This window comes from Gossypium hirsutum, chromosome A05, assembly GCF_007990345.1.
Source record: "Gossypium hirsutum isolate 1008001.06 chromosome A05, Gossypium_hirsutum_v2.1, whole genome shotgun sequence".
Classification (NCBI taxonomy): domain Eukaryota; kingdom Viridiplantae; phylum Streptophyta; class Magnoliopsida; order Malvales; family Malvaceae; genus Gossypium; species Gossypium hirsutum.
Genome location: NC_053428.1, coordinates 15,718,361 through 15,736,252, shown reverse-complemented (window position 1 = coordinate 15,736,252; position 17,892 = coordinate 15,718,361). Strand labels below are relative to the sequence as shown.

The window sequence follows — 17,892 nt, the reverse complement described above, 5'->3', positions numbered from 1 at the left end:
TGAGGTCGTAAAGCCTCTAACTGGACTCTGATAAATACACGCATATAACTTAGCATTTATCATCAACATCATATCCTCACAATTACATAATTCACTTCAAGCAAATTAACATACATACTTATGTTACCCGAATTTTTCAATTATCCTTTTCAAACAAGTGTACTTAAACATGCATTCCATGAATTTTGAGTAAGTTTACTCATAGCATTTACTTAATCAAACAAGTCAGGCACATAATATCATATGAATGTCACATAAACATAGATGCGCTTATCACAAGATAAACTTCCATTTCATTTCACTTTTCCTATATTTCTCGATTTATGACTATTTCATTTCGTACCTCATCACATCCATATCATGAACTCTTCTTCAAACCTTTCCAAGTTTCGACTCGTCATAAACACATTCTTACTCAGACACCTTAGTGTCACTTTCAACACTTTATGAAATAGCTCGATTGAAAAGTATTTCTGTCTATATGTAAAACAAAGATTAGATCGGATCATACACATCACACTATCACAGATTTATATGGCATGTATTTCTAGACACTTTACACATCTCATTCATTCCGAGAATCGACTAAATCGAAGCTCTGATACCAATAAATGTAACACCCTCTACCCGTATTCCGAGCCTAGAATAGGGTACGAGGCATTACTGAACTTAATATGCTCAATCATGTAAAAATCAGCCATAAAATTTCTTCTAAATTAAAAACTTTCATATATATGTTTAACGTCCCTTATATGGGCCTATGGGGCTCAAAACATACATTCAGGGTGGTTCGGGATCAAACCGTAAACATATGAAACTTTTGTAACACTTGGAAAATTTTCACACTTTGGAGAGTCACACGCCCGTGTTTTCAACCCGTGTAACTCTCTGTTTATAACTTCATCACCCTTGTCAGTCGTACACTTCATATAAATAACAAGAAACGTGTATGGGCTCATTTCTCATTAAATTTCTCATATATATACACAATTTCACGTTATGTAATCATACAACATATATCAGCCATATCTTTGTAATCTAAATAATTTTTTATAACAACTTATCTTGATTTCATACTGTTTCATATTTAAGTTTAAATAACCAAAGTATTTGAAATATCATCTTTATGCAGATAGTACACATGAGGTATATAATTCCATAATTATGAATAAACACATTTATCAAATATTTTCCATATTCATATACCAATGTCTCATGTCTCCATATATCAATAACTGTCATTTTCATGAATTCCGAGTTCAATTTCATAATTATTTGTCTCGTGTTCAATTTATTCCAAGTCGAAACTTTATTCATTAATACGTTTGAATTATCAATACATATGGACAGTACATTCAAGATGAACAATTATATAATCACAAATGAACTCATTCATCAACTAAGTTTTATGCTCATGTCTTATCAACTCGTATTTCCTTATGTCACATAATTCCATGTAATACTTACCAAACTTCTTCAAATTAGTGAACATCTTACGGAATTGAGTACTTTATTTTCTCGATGTCATAGTTCAACTATGGTCTTACACATATTCACATAATGATGCCATAACCTAGCTATGGTTTTACATATATTCATATATCGATGCCATAGCCCAGCTATGGCCTTACATGTAATCACATATCACATATCGATGCCATAGCCCATCTATGGTCTTACACGAATCACATATCTCACTGATGCCATATCCCAGATATGGTCTTATACAGTATCATATATCACACCGATGCCATATCCCAGACATGGTCTTATACGAAAATCACTTGTCACTTGTAGCTGAAGCTACCACTATTCACTGATCAGGTAGCCTGAGCTACCATTTTTTACTGTAGCCGGAGTTACCACTTTTCACTGATCAGGTAGCCGAAGCTACCACTTTTCACTGATCAGGTAGCCAGAGCTACCATTTTTCACTGATCAGGTAGCCGAAGCTACCACTTTTCACTGATTAGGTAGCTAGAGCTACCATTTTTCACTGATCAGGTAGCCGAAGCTACCACTTTTCACTTGTCATTTGTCATTGATCAGATAAGTGTAGCCGAAGCTATCACTTATCACTTTCACTTGTCCTTGATCAGATAAGTGTAGCCGAAGCTATCATTTACCACTTGTTGCCATGGTCCAACCATGGTCTTTTCCTTCAATTCATCTTGTCACTGAACTGAAATGCTCAATTTGATCATTTTATTCAATTTTCATGCTTTTACATTATTCATGATTTTATCATCAATACATATAAAATAACACATCATGAAATTCATAAAATTAACAAATGATCACTAAAATTTAGCCATATAAACTCAAAAGTTCGATTTTTGTATTATAACGATAATCATAATTTCATAATAAATATTCCAAATAAATCATTATATTATTTCTAATTCAACACTTATCGATTATAATCGGGCATGTGATCAATTTATACACGAGTCATTCATATATATACGTATATTTTTCCTCCTCCTCCTCTCCATCCACATCCTTAGTATAAATAATACACTTGTGAGTAACCTTATCCATAATTTTCACTAATTACTTATGTGAATATTCAAGCTATCCACCCGTGTCATAGTCACTAAATTATTTATATCTGAAGCTACGGAACTCCAAATTAATGTCCGCTAATTTTCCATGAAACTAGACTCACATATCTTCTTACCATAAAAATTTCATAATTTTTGGTTGGGCCAATTAATACAGTTTATTCATTTAAGTCTCCCCTTTTTCGCTGTCTAAAAGTTCCAACCCTTCTTCACTAAAAATTAATTATCTCCTAGAATAGGATTCGAATAATGTTCCCGTTTGTTTCTATTGAAAATAGACTCATTCAAGATTTTAAACATATAAATTTAAACCCCTAATTATTTTTATCTAATTTTTGATAATTTTTCAAAGTCAAAACAGGGGAACCCGAAATTATTCAGACCTTGTCTCACAAAATTTATCATATCTCGTGATTTACAATTCTATTGCTTACATAATTTCTTCTATAAGAAACTAGACTCAATAAGTCTTAACTTCATATTTTATTCATCCTTTAATTCCATTTCTAAAATTCTTGGTGATTTTTCAAAATTAGACTACTGCTGCTGTCCAAAACAGTTTTAGTGCAAAATGTTGATTTCTATTTTGCCCCAAATTTTACAATTTATACAATTCAGTCCTTGCTCAATTAACCCCTCAATTAAGATAATTTTCTCAATTAATACTTTTTCTAGACATTATAAGTTATTTCATAACTATTGAAATTCATAATTTCTACATAAAACTCTAACTTCAAACTCTTTTACAATTAGGTCCCAAACATTCACTTTCTATTCAATTCTTTCAATAAAATCAGCATATAAATAATTTAAAGCTCTAATTCCATGCCAAATCATCATACACTTCTAAAAAATATTCATAGAAACTTTCAATTTCTTTCATAGAATCAAAAACTAATGAATTTAACAAGTGGACCTAGTTGTAAAAGTCACAAAAACACAAAAAAATTCAAGAAATAATCAAGAATTGAACTTACTTAAAGTAAAAATATGAAAAAATAGCTTAAGGGAACTCCTCCATGATGTTTTTGCTGATGAGAATGCAGAAAAATAAAGAGAAATCTAGATAATTCCACTTTAGTCCTAGCTTTATTAAGTAAATTTTGTAATTTTCCAATTTTGCCCTTAATTCTCCTTATTTTCTTGCTGATTTCATGCCATTGCCGTCCAGCCCAAAGAGACCTTGGGTCTATTTTCCTTTTAAACCCTCTTTCTTTTATCATTTAAGCTATTTAATCATTTCTCACAATTTTACATTTAATACAATCTAGTCCTTTTTGTTCAATTAACTATCAGAACTTTAAAATTTCTTGACAAAACTTTAATATTGACTTATTAACACTCCATAAATATTTATAAAAATATTTATGGCTCGATTTAAAATTCTCGAGGTCTCGATACCTCGTTTTCGATTCTAATTATTTTAATATTTATTTTTAGTACACTATTCACTACTTCAAAATTTTTCCTAACTTCACATTTAAATTATACTCACTAAATTAATAATATTTCCTACTCAGTTTTCGGATTTAATGATCTCGAATCACTGTTCCGACACCGCTGAAAATTAGGCTGTTACACTCACCTAGAAGGTGCGACCACAACGGTCATCCAATGCAATGCAATATTATTCTACAAGACCCGAACCATGACGATCATACAAACAAATGCAATCATGATTTTCAAAACAAATTTTCAATTTATTTGACAAAAGGACAATGAATAATCAATTTTATGGCTTGACTCTCTTACATGTTCCCCAGTGGAGTCGCCAAGCTGTCGAAACCATCTTTTAAACTTGAAAACAAAAACGTTGATCGACTTTGAAAACGAAATATGGAGTTGCCAACAATCTATTGTTTCAGTGTGATTGGATCACCTTAATAAAATATTTTACTCCATTTAAACCAATTTTGGCCTACGTAAATTTGAGAAAACGGGTTTGGGAGTCGGTTACGCATGAGGAAGGATTAACACCCTTACTAAGCCCAAAATTGGTAACAAATCGATTAAATACTGTCCTTATGCCTAAGATTTAAAAATGTTTTTGAAATGTGATTCCTTTGAAAACATTTGAATGGTTCAAGTTGGTTGTCCAAATTCTCTTGTTTCAGAGGAATATAGCATCACATCCAGCACGATAGGACACGATCCTTTATACCCTTGAAAACACGATAAATTTTGACTTCCAAAAGTTCATATGTTGTAAATTACAAAAGGATGCCCAATTATTTAGTCCAACAAAAAATCGAAACCCAGCACGGTAGGACACGATTTCTCGAATTTCCAAACATTAAACATTGCCTTGCTTTAGAAAACACGAGTGAAATTCCAAAGGAATATTCGATTTTTTTAAACAAACGAGAAATCGAAACCCAGTACCATAGGGCGCTATTCCCCGAATTTCGAAACATCAGATATTGCCTTGTTTTAGCGTTTGGAAAAACACAAGAAAAATTCTAAAGGAATATTCGATTATTTTGAACAAACGGGAAATCGAAACCCAGCACGATAGGGCACTATTCACCGAATTTCCAAACATCGAATATTGCCTTTGTTTTAATGAATCTTCAAATAAACAATCGTAGAACTAGCTTAAAACATATTAATTTTACTTGAAATAAGATGGAATAATTATAAGGAGCTAGGAGTTATAAAGCAATATTTCATAAATCAAAAGGAAAACAATATTCATGGGATGCTATGCGCACATAAGATGCAATGCCAATTAACAAAATGATAATCAAGTATGACTAGCCTAAGACAAATGTAATCGAACTTCTAAACATGGATGGAGAGCAATTGATATAACAATAAAATGAATAAATAATATGCAACGATAACATACATGGCATAATATAAAATGATCAATACAAGATGCACAAAACAAAATGCAAATCAAAGAAGCAATATGGTATAAAACAAGTTTAAAACAATGATAAGTACATAATATATATTATGTAATGAATTGATGGATTTAAAAAAACTAGAGATATATATAATCATTTAAAATGTGTATTATAGAATGAAGATTTTTAAAGTCAAATAATATACAAGGTGTTAAAAATATTTTAAAAAATACATACAATAAAGGAGAATTTAATGAAAATATATATAATGAAATATAATCTAGGGAGATAAACCATACATATCAGAGATTTATAAATCATATATAAATTTAAAAATAATTATTTATAAAAAATAACATGGAAACGCATACAAGATTAAATTAATATTACTATATATGTACGTATATATAAAAAAACACATTTAAATGAGATACTATCTAATATACTAAAAGAATACGATATAATGACTTTCAAAATAATGATTTTATAAACAAAATATGAATTTTAAAACAATGATCTAACCAAAATAATATATATACGAATATACACAAAAATGTCCAAATGAGACTTTGTATATATACTATGATTAAACCAACTTCAAAATAATAATATAAATAAAAAAACAAACAAAGCAAAGTTAATAAAATAGATAAAAGTATTAAATGAATTTTGAAATAATAAATATTTCAAATAGAAAGCTTAATGAAATAAACTTAAAAACAAAAGGGATAATTTCTAAATAAAAGAAACCAAAATAAGGACCGACGTGTAATGTGCACAAATGCACAAGGACTAAAACTGGAATTATTTCAGATCCTTGTTGAGGCGCGGATCCAATTGAAAATGAATACGACTTACCAAACCAAATTAAAAAACAAAACAAAGCAAACAAGGTGCAATCGAGTGCACGCACGAAGGGGAGGACCTATCGTGTAAATACCCCTCCCTTTTAAGCAATGCCGTTTTGAGGCTATTATTATTAGCCTGAAACAGTGTCACTTAATATTCCCCATAGTAGCCAAAACAAACCCTAAGTAAATCCCCATAGCAGCAAAAATACCCTAAGTAAATCCTCTAGCCGCTTCAAAAAAAGAGAAAAAAAAAAAGCTTTTCCCTTCAATATTCGGCCGATCGACAAGCCCTCCATCGACGATCCTCTTGCCTTTCCTTTCGACCCATTCGATGGTCAATCAAGGCTTCATTGAACCACAAGTTCGTGAGTCTTACTCGCAAGCTCTAAATCGCTACTAAGTTTCGATTATGACGAAACTGTAACGACCCAAAATCCGTAGGCACCAAAAAAAGTGTATTATCGGGCCTCCGTCTTTGTGAAATAAGTTCAAAAATAATTATCAAAAATATTTATGAGCCCAGTGGTGTGTCTAATTAGGTTTTAATTAAGTAAATTTAGCTTAATTTAGAATAATTAGCAAAAAGGATTAAATTGAATAAAGAGCGAAAGTCTAATTATAGATTAAAAGAAAGTAAAAAGGGCTAAAATGGAAATTAAACCATTTAGCATAAGTTGAGGCGGCAAACATGTTAAAATCTAATATATTTTTAGATCTTAATTATGTAAATATATATAATTTAATTATTAATTACTTTTTATTTAAGTATATAGATATTTATTATTTATTATTATTATTCTATTAAATAATAATTTATATTATTAAATTATGATTATTATTATTAAAAATAAATTAAAATAAAGACAAATGTATGGTGATTAAATTATACAAGTGTAATGCATATATTTATACATTTATAATATATTTATTTAATTACTTTTTATTTAAGTAAAAAAAAATTTTATCATATTAAAATATTAAATTATATAAACCAAATAAAATAAGGACAATTAGATGGTGATGATAATAGGCAAGTGTAAAATATATGTGTGTCCAATTGTAAATATTTATATTTGTTATTAAATAAGATATTTACAATAATAATAATTATTATTATAATGTTAATAAAATAAAAGAATAAAAGAAATGAAATAAAATAAAGAAATAAAACAAAGTAAAAAAAGAAGCAGAGGACATTTCGAAACAAAGCAGGAAAGAAAAAGGAAAGAAAGAAGAAAGGGAAAATTAGGTTTTAAAGCTTGAAGTTTAATTGGTAAGTTTAATCAAGTCCTTTTCTTATAAATTTGATGTTTTTGGAATCTTAGAGTGAAATACTCTTGAATTTAAGTTGAAATCTTGAAAGTTAATAGATTTTTTAGTAGGGTTTATGTTGAACAAGTGATGGAATTGGGGGTTTATTTGATAGAAATTTTGATTAGAATTGAATAAAGGATTGAATTGTAAACTAAGTTATAAGTTTTGAGTTTTAGGGATTAAATTGAAATAAATTCGAAATTATGAAAATTGATAAAAATTAAGTAGTTAGATGTGAGTTTGGCAAGAAATTGAGTAGCAAAAAGGTATGAATTGAAAAAGAAAAATATCTAGGTTTAGTTGGGATTAAATTGGAATTAAAGTAAAAGTTAGATAAAAATTTCAGCATTTAAATTGTGTTATGCTAATAATTGTGAAATTATTTTAATTGTTCGTAGCTAATATCAAGCCTGAAGCATCGGCCCAAAAAGGAAAAGGAAAGATCTTCGAGGATTAAATCCGAAGAGAATTCTGGTTTGTATCACTATAACTCAAGCTTTATAATTAATATGTGTTTAATTTAATATGAATGTGTGGTAAGTATTTTAATGTAAGTATTTAATGAACTGATAAAATTTGTGATTGGGTATTAAAATTGAGATTGATACTGAACTGAATTATGGGATATTGAATATTGTTTTGAATACCGAATTAAACTGTGAAATTACTGAATAATGTTACATATATTGCATTGAACAGTAAAATTTCTAATGAAGTGAATTACTGTATTACTGTGAAAATTGATCAAAATAATAAATTACAATTAATATTGAATCGAAATGGAAATTATACTAAAAAATGATTTAAATACCCTATTAACTAGTCGGGCTAGTCGGATATAGTTGGCATGCAGTAGGATATGGAAGAGTACGGGTTTTTGCCGGCTTACTGATCAGGCACTTATGTGCCTACTATTGTTACTGTTACCGTTACTGTTACCGATTCGACACTTTGTGTGTTGAATACTGTTACCGTTACTATTACAGATTCAGCACTTTATGTGTTGAATACTGTTGCTGTTATTGCTACTGCTACCGTTACTGATTACTGATTAGGTACTGTGTACCGTTAAGGCACATCGTGCCGTACTGGTGTGTTGGTTGGAATCCGTGTATCCGCCGAGTCCAAATATATGGGATAATAATAGAATAATCGAAAAAAGGATCAATAAGTAATCCCCGTAAATATATGGGGATTAGAAATAAAAATATCCTCGAGACCAAAACGGTGCGCTGTACGGCAGACTAAAATGCAAATACGTACAAATTAAAGAGCTAATTTAAGAAAAAAAAGCAAAGCAGATAAGGTGCGATTGAATGCACACGCGAGAGGGGAGGACCTATCGTGTAAATATCCCCTCACTGCAAAAACGCGCGGGTCCCAGGGGCGACAGACCGGATCGGGTCGGGTTGGCTCCAGACGACGTCGTTCTAAACCATTGAAGATGGTTTAAATGGCGCCGTTTTTTCTTCTTTATAAAGGCCAAATGAGACATTCATTCAGCCGAACCAAGAAAACAACCCTAGCCTCCCCATTTCATTCTCTTCAGCCGAACCCTGGCCCTCTTCTTCAAGCACCGATTCACCTCCCTAAACGGCGATCAGTACTTTCATGCCTTGAGGGACTTTTTTTAGCCTCGAAATTTCATTTTGACTTCGATTTCGACAAAGCCAAAAGAAATCTACGACCTATTTGCAAGGTAAAGTTTATCTTATCCCTTTTCTTTTATTTTCTAAATGCAATGATGAAGAATTTGAGTAAATGCCAGTAAAAAGAAAGAAGAAAAAGAAAAAAAGAGTATAGAAATCGAAAGCAAAAATCACCTTCTCTGTTTTTTTTTATTTGATTGCCTTGTATTGCGTTTTTTTTGTGTATCTGTGTAAAAAAAATTACAATCGATTCCCATGGCTTTAGAGCCGAATATTCAAATAAAAATACAATTTTTTCTTTTGCTTTCGTATTGGCTATTGCTGCTGCTGTTTGCTTATTTTTTCGCAGGTACGGAGCGTGTGCTGGCACTTGGCGTGAGGTGTACGGAGGCACGCATGGCGGCGGTGCTGTGGACTGGGGGCTGCTGTGCGGTTTGGCTAGGGTTTCCCTTTCTGAAATCAGAATTTGGGTCGTTTGGGTCATTGGGTCATTTCTGTGTTTGGGCCTCTAGGTTCATTGGGTTAGGATTAGTTTAGGCCCGAGAATTTATAAATGGACCTTTAAATTTGGACTGTTATAAGATTTGGATTTTATATTTATTATTTATTTGGTCTTTATTTTATGAATAGGGCCAGGACACAATTGGCCTATTATAGATGTCATCTATGACGTCATGCGCTTATGTGGCTTGCCACATGGGCTACTATGTTGACCTACAATTTGATTAACGGTCAACCCACGTTGACCGTTAAAAATGGGTTGATTTCTGAAAAAATCATAACATCAAAGGTATCAATCAAAAAATAAAAAGGTTCAGGGCACAAAACCAAAAGCCCCCAAACGGTAAGGGTTATTTTTTGCAATTATGCCATAAATAAATAATATCATTCATCAATTTATACAAAATATTAAATTTTAACCGTAAGAACTTACCTAGATTGAATTGTAAGAAGTTCAGGTACTATTCCGCTATTTTTCCTTTTTCACAAGTACCTTCGATATCTTGGTATGAAGCCAAAATATGAAGAACCAGCTTAAACTCTTTCTCCTATGGCTGTTTTGGCCGAATTTGAAGAGGAATTGTCTAGAAAACTATCCAAATTCAATTTGTTTTATTTTTAATTTAACCAAAATTACAATTTTACCATTGAATGGCTTTATTTTATTATTTTTTCTCTTATGCCACCTCATCCATTTAATTTAGGTTTATTTATTTCTTAAGTCATTCACTATTTATTAATTAAACTATTTAATCACTTAATTCTTATAATTAGCAAGTTTTGCACCTTTTTCAATTTAATTCTTTTTAATTAATTAGCTATCAAAACGTTAAAATTTTTTAACGAAACTTTAAAACTACCTTAATGACACTCTGTAAATATTTATAAAAATATTTACGACTCGGTTTATAGAAACAAGGTCTTGATACCTCACTTTCTAAAGCCACTTGATCTAAAAAATCATTATAAAACACAAATTACCAATTCAAAGATCCCTTTTTTTTAAATGATATTTAATTCGTAAATATTAGATAATAATATTTACGAACTTACTCACCGGATTTGGTGGCCTCGAAACCACTGTTTCCGACACTACTGAAAAATTAAGTTGTTACATAAGTATTGCAATTGGTACATAACATCCACCAGGCTCCGCAGTTAAGTGCCCACACTAGCTGGGTTAGCACTAGCTTAATCTAGTCTCAGGCGAACATTACAATGTCGGCATCACAACTCATGTCATACAATTGCAACGAGAGACATGACGGCTGGCTCTAATATGATTTGATATGGACCTTTAAAGAATCACGCCTTAAAAGCTAACTATTGATGTTAGAGAGCCTAGATCCATGTAAACCCTATAAAAAAAATCTAATATTTTCCTATGTGGAATCCAAGTCCCAAACCTTGCAATTCACATATAAAATAATTATAACTCCCTCGAGAACAAAATGTGCTATTGTGTGGATGATAGGTAGAGTGAGCTCTTTTAATAAGGGGGAGGGGAAGAATGAACAAATATACATAATACTGCATAATTTTTATTAGGAAATGGTGCATAAATCACTCAAGTATACATTGTTTAAAATATCTTTGCAAAAATTTTAAATATAGATATAAATAATTTAACTAGAGAAAATAACTATATAATAAATTTATTAAAATTTAGTATAAAAATTAAATATGAGTTTTAATTGAATTGGTAAAGTTGAGAGACTGATTTTTATAGTATCTTAGATTAATTTTTTCCCCAGATTTTATATAAAAATAAACAATGCATAATTACTTTCAAAATAATAATATTTGTTTTGTAAAAGAAATATGCTTTTAGTAATTTTACAACTGAGTTGAAATTTAGTTATGAATGACACTAACTTAATCAAAACTTAAAATCTTAATATATGGCACAAATATTGAAAACTATAACAATACTATAATTACATGGTTATAATTCAAAGAAGCTCATACAAGTGATCAAGTTTCAAGATTTTCAAAAAGGTTATATAATATTAAATCATATTTCACTTATGTTGCGAGTGAAATGTATTCAACAATGATTGTAGGTAAAATGGTTAAAAAAATTGTATGTAAATTTTATTAAACATGCATTTAATGGTTGAATATGTAGTTTTTAATTATTTTATTTAAAGATTATATGAAAATATGAATAAACAAGAATAATGTTATAATAATATTAATTATCATTTAAAAAATTGATATATTAATCTTTTCTTAATTAAGTTGGTATTTTATTAACTCGAAGATTTTATAATAAGTATAAATAAACATAATTATGTTTTAAAACTATTTGATTGGTTAAGTTATTTGGTTGTTATGATGGTGGTGTTGTTGAATTGTACCAGTTTATGTTATGTTTGTATCTGTTAATGGTTATACACTGCTTGTATTGGGCTAATCCAAAAAATGTATCAGAAGCAAAAAAAAAAAGAATAAAAGGTCAACAAATTACCTTATGATTTAAAAGCATCAACAAAATAAAAAGTTCAAAAATTAAGATTTAAGTCATTGACAGTAAGCAAATAATACGACGAATAACGAAACAGTGATATAATGCACTAAAAAATAGACAATAGGGAAAATGAGGCCCGTGGCTGAGGATCTAGCTTAGGGAGGGGAAGAACCTAGGAAGGCGAGAGACTGGAGCAGAGGGGACGTATGGGACAAGTTATTTTCCCCAGTATAAGTCTCGTGAAGGAAGGGATATCATGTCCAAGATATTATGTTCTGTTACACAAATACTGGGCTGGATCGTTTTCTTACTAGAGTACGGTTTCGAACCCCTTTTTGGGCCAGAAATATGGGCAGCATTCGGCCTGCAACAGCCTGGTTAATGAGGAATTGCGACGGCGCGAGCAAGCAAGCCGCACTAGCAGTTTGATTTCTCAAACATATTAGGATCACTCGCTTCACGTCAGCACAGCGAATAGTAAGCCACTTGTTTGCTCAATTATCTTTTTGAAGAATTTTTTTTTAATTCTCGTTAAATTTGTTGGGAATTTACTCAAGCGTTGATTATTTTGCTAATTAATTTTCTGGTTTCTTATGTGTTGATTTTGGCAATCTTCTGATTTCCACCCTCCAAATGTTCGATAAAATGTTCACACCAGCTATCCAATGCATTAACAGTTCATTATTGTATCGTTTGGTTCTCCTTTTTGGCATGTTTAATAAATTTAGAGGCATCCATTTTCGAATTTGGTCTTATATATTTATTATATACTCACCTCTTATATATTTGCTCAACTTTTATATCATAATCTTGTCTAGATGTCTGTATGAATTGCTGACTAGCATTGAAGCATGTCATTTGATACATTATTTGAATTGGGAGCTTTTTACTGTTAACCTAGGGAGTTGGCTATAATGGGCACCAAGATTGCATTTAAATGGTCGAAAAAAATAACTTCTTCTCAAGTGGTGCACTTAATAAAAGCAGAGAGGAACGTAGACAAGGCTCTTGCTATATTTGATTTGGCAACAGCTGAGTATGCCAATGGTTTTCGTCATGATCACAGCACTTTTGGTGTTATAATAAATAGATTAGTTTCTGCAAACAAATTTGGACCAGCTGAAGATCTTCTTGATAGAATGAAAGAAGAAAAGTGTGATGTAAGAGAAGATATCTTCCTTTCTATTTGTAGAGGGTATGGAAGGGTTCATAGACCATTAGATGCCGTGAGGGTCTTTGGTAAGATGAAGGACTTCCAATGTGAACCCAGTAAAAGATCTTATATTACTATGTTTGATATTCTGGTTGATGAGAACCAGTTAAAGCTCGCTTTTAGGTTTTACAGGCATATGAGAGAAGTAGGTGTTCAAACTAGTGTTGTCACCCTGAATATTTTGATTAAAGCACTCTGTAAGAATAGTGGAACCTTGGATTCCGCTATTCATATATTTCGTGAAATGCCCAATCGTGGGTGTCCTCCAGATTCTTATACTTACGGAACTTTGATTAATGGGTTGTGTAAATTCGGAAAGTTAACAGATGCAAAGGTTTTTTTTGAAGAGATGAAAATGAGAGATTGTTCTCCTTCTGTTATTACATATTCATCCTTGATACATGGGTTATGTCAGTCAAATAATATAAATGAAGCTTTGGATTTGCTTGAGGAAATGAAAAACAATGGTATGGAGCCAAATGTGTTTACTTATAGTTCTTTAATGGATGGTCTCTGCAAGGATAGTCGTTCTTCCAAAGCGATGGAACTACTGGAGACAATGGTTAGCAAACGTTGTAAACCAAACATGATAACTTATAGTAGCTTAATTCATGGACTATGTAAAGAGGGAAGGCTTCATCAAGCTGTGGAGATTCTTGACAGGATGAAACTTCAGGGTCTGCAACCAGATGCAGGATTGTACGGGAAAATCATAAGCGGATTCTGTGATGTCAACAAGTTTGAGGAGGCAGCACGTTTCCTTGATGAGATGGTTTTAGACAGAATCTTGCCAAACAGATTAACTTGGAGTCTTCATGTTAGGATTCACAATATGGTGGTCCAAGGCCTTTGTACCAAGAGTGATTCAAGTCGAGCTTTCAAGTTGTATCTAAGCATGAGAACTAGGGCCATCTCTGTTGAGATTGCGACTTTCGAGATTCTTATGAAATCTTTCGTTAAGGATGGAGACCTACACAAAGCTGCTCGTATTGTTGATGAAATGCTGATTGATGGATGTACTCCAAAAGAGGGAGAATGGAGTATGCTTCTTGGTGCATTTTGGAATCAAACAATGGTTCAAGAAGCTGTTGAGTTGTTTCAGGCTGAGGTGATGAGTGAACTTGCGGAAGCTGACATTACAATTCAAGATGAAGCCTTTTGATTTGGTATGCAAGTTTTGCTGTTAATTATTCTAATTACATATTTCTGGCTTGGCCTAACTTTTGAATAGACTTGATAATTTTGTAAAAATGTTTTATGATTTTGAAAATGTACAAAAAAAAAATAGACAGACAGGAAAGAAGATGGTTTTGTGTGTGGTAGGATGATATCAAACACCATAATCAAATTCCCCTAAATAATCATTGAAAAAATAAACCATCAATGATCCTCAATCTATCATAAAAAACCTTGCCAACTTGCCATTCGGTATCCGAAATTATCCATGAATCTTATTCGGGAACATGATAATCCACTGATTCCTATGAAGCCAGCTTTCATGGGATGATAGTCTTATGTCTGGCCATGCCGAGACTTGGGGTTTTAGGCTTGGCACTTGCACCACATGGGAGAATGCTTTGCTATTTTATTGCTCAACCCAATATTACATCAAGGGTACAACAGCACACTTTTAGTTGTTCTCATGCTATGCTTTGCTAAGCTCTTGCAGGTTACAAATGAAGGGTCCCTATTTATGGGCAACTCCTTAAGCATCTTACGGCTAATATTACACCAGACAGCCCTTGCAATCCACATGTTTCTCCAACCTTCTAGACACTTCCCTCATCCCTAGTAGGCTTGACACACTCCTCGGAATCTTGTTTTCTCGAAACATCTTGAGCTACCTGCTTGCCAAGCTGCCATCCACTGAACAATAGATCAATCAAATGCGCTATGGGTTGAAATGATTAAGAGCATTGTATGAGGCTTTTCTTTTCAATATCCCAATCCGGTGGGAGGGGTAATTTTTCTTCACCTTGTGCCTTAATCCACAGCCAAATCCTGCAGGGGCTGCAAGTTTTCTGAATTCTATTATCCTGTTACGGGGGAACTGGCTCTCTTCTACTATGGGTATTGGGGAACTTTCCATTTCTCATTTGGTTTGTTTCAGTGTTATTTTCATACTAACACATTAATGTCTCAGCACTTTCAAGCTTGGCAATGTTTTCTTTTGAGAAATGCTTTTAAAAAATTTGGTTTAAAATTTGAGTCTTTAGCATTGCAGTTAAAAAATTCTTTTAAAAAATAAAATGTCTATTTTAGACATGTTATTATTAAGTAACAAATATGCATTTAAATAAAATTTAAATTAGTTAATATTATTATATTTTAGTAAGAATATAAAAAAAATTATTATAACTTGTTGTTAATATTTTAATATATAAAATATACATTTTAAATATTTTTAAGTAATAAATATTAATTAATTATAAAATTTAATTAGAATATATAAATTACATTTTAAATATTTAAATATAACCATTAAATATTTGTAATTAGTATTTTAAAAAATATTTTTTTATTTTTAATTAATGATTTTAACACATTTGTAATTAAACACTAAGAAAAAAAAGAGAAAGTACTATGTTAATAGAGGGATGAAAAAGTAATTAAGCAATAAAAGTGTTTTTGTGAAAGGAAAAGTTAAAAATTTTAGCTTCTTCTTTTCAAGAGTGCTTTTGAAGAGCACTTCTGAAAAATTAAAAATTTCAGCTAAAAACAATTTATTTTGCACAATTTTTTTTCTAAAAGTACTTTTAAAGTCAGAAATTTTTTTTTTAAAGCACAGAACAACATCACTTAGATTGCAAAAAGGGCGAGCCCTTACTAGTAACTTTGAGATGATCGATGGGGAATTCATGAGGTGGATGCCAATCCTTCTTAGTACATCCATAAAGCCCAACTCCTAGATTGTGATCTGCAATGCAAAGGATCCTAAGAAAGTCCAATTCAACAGCATTGGAAGGGTTGGGCCTTCTACATTAAGGGCCAAAAATTTAGATCAAGCCCAATTTATCTTATCTCAGGTTCTTTTGGGGGGTCCCAAGAGCATACAATTTATTTATTTATTTATTTATTTATTATTAAGCAAGTAGATGAACGCTATATAAATTGATTAATTAGTAGGTAAAGTTGTCTTGAAAAAATTTAGTAGGTAAAGTAGCTTTACCTGTAGGATTAGGCTATTAGGTCAGATTTAGATGGTATGCTCAAGATGGACTACAAATCCAACTCTGAGATTGAAACATGCTTTTCAACAAATGTAATCGTAAAGGTGAAAAGGATTTTCCAATTATTAATTCACAATTTCTAATAGTAAAAGATATAGGAACAATACTAATATTTAATATTGCTGGTTAGGTTGATATTTTAAAAAAACATACAGATGATGAAAAGTAAATAAATCCTTAACCAATAAGCTCAATGTTTAGAAATTGAATTTCTTCATTCATTTACCCAAATCTTGATTTTATACATAGTTTGTATTAGTTACATAAAAATGATGTCAAGTCTTGGATTTTGCACTAATTAATCAAATTTTTTTATGGGTTCTTGAAAGCGGATTGTAAATAGCAATTACACGACCTTCGCTGCAATTCGTATACCATTAATTGTTGTCCACATTGCAATGCACCAAAATTTCAATAATTATATATATATGTGCCATGAAGGCGATGGATGGTAAACATAAACCGTTGGATGGTGACACACTAAGCCATGTTTCTTGCATGCCTTGGGTTCCTGTTGTCAAATATAATATTGATACATGTAATAAACAATACAATAAAAACTTAGAAATTAGGTTCTGTTGACTCGACTATTTGGCATATAGCACCAAAATACATTAATTATACTAGCTAGTAGCAAGAACGAAGAATCCCATCACCAAGGCAGGGTGCCAACTTTATCAGTTTAGTGACATAAAAAAAAGGTTTTATTTTAATATTTTGGAGGTGAATGACACAAATAATTCGGTAAAGAGAAGCAAATTGGGGTGGATATATACAATGTTGCTATCACAAATTAAGCTTTCAAGTAATAGTATTTTGTTTTCCCTTTTACTTTAAATCTTCCCATTACCATATGTAATTGATTGACAGCGAAATATATAAAGGGAAGGTTGAATAACTAGAGATATATCTATTTGCAATTGTCATTTTTCTTAATTAATGAAATGTAGGCCAAAGCTAACTTAGTTACACAATTTTGTTTACAAATAGTTCAAAAGATTCTCCATGCATTAATGTTTATTTATCCATCTGTTTTCCCCCACAAATTAATGTAATGTTTTTTTTAATACAAAATCCTTGAGAGATTAGGATATGCAGAATCTGGTCCAAAATGGTTAGGTAGCTGTCTACAAGCTGGAGCTTGGTAGGTGCTTGTAATTTATTATAAATCAAGGAATTCGGGATTAAATTAACCTAATCTAATCATAACCACCATTTAAATCAAGAAAAGAAGAAGCTGCTCTCTTTTGG

At 31.3% G+C, this 17,892-nt stretch overlaps 1 protein-coding gene across 2 annotated transcripts; it reads left to right on the top strand.

The window, feature by feature from the left end:
* Positions 1-12,345: 12,345 nt before the first annotated feature.
* On the top strand, positions 12,346-15,538 carry LOC107941719 (pentatricopeptide repeat-containing protein At5g46100). 2 transcript variants are annotated; one of them, XM_016875306.2, is made up of 3 exons: positions 12,346-12,675; positions 13,100-14,577; positions 15,081-15,538. In XM_016875306.2, exon 2 carries the CDS (start codon positions 13,113-13,115, stop codon positions 14,571-14,573), a length of 1,461 nt encoding a protein of 486 aa, XP_016730795.1. In that variant the 5' UTR covers positions 12,346-12,675; positions 13,100-13,112; the 3' UTR covers positions 14,574-14,577; positions 15,081-15,538. The 2 variants fall into 2 exon arrangements, with proteins under 2 accessions (XP_016730795.1, XP_016730794.1); XM_016875305.2 differs by having other exon boundaries at positions 12,347-12,675; positions 13,100-15,538.
* The last annotated feature ends 2,354 nt before the right edge of the window (positions 15,539-17,892 follow it).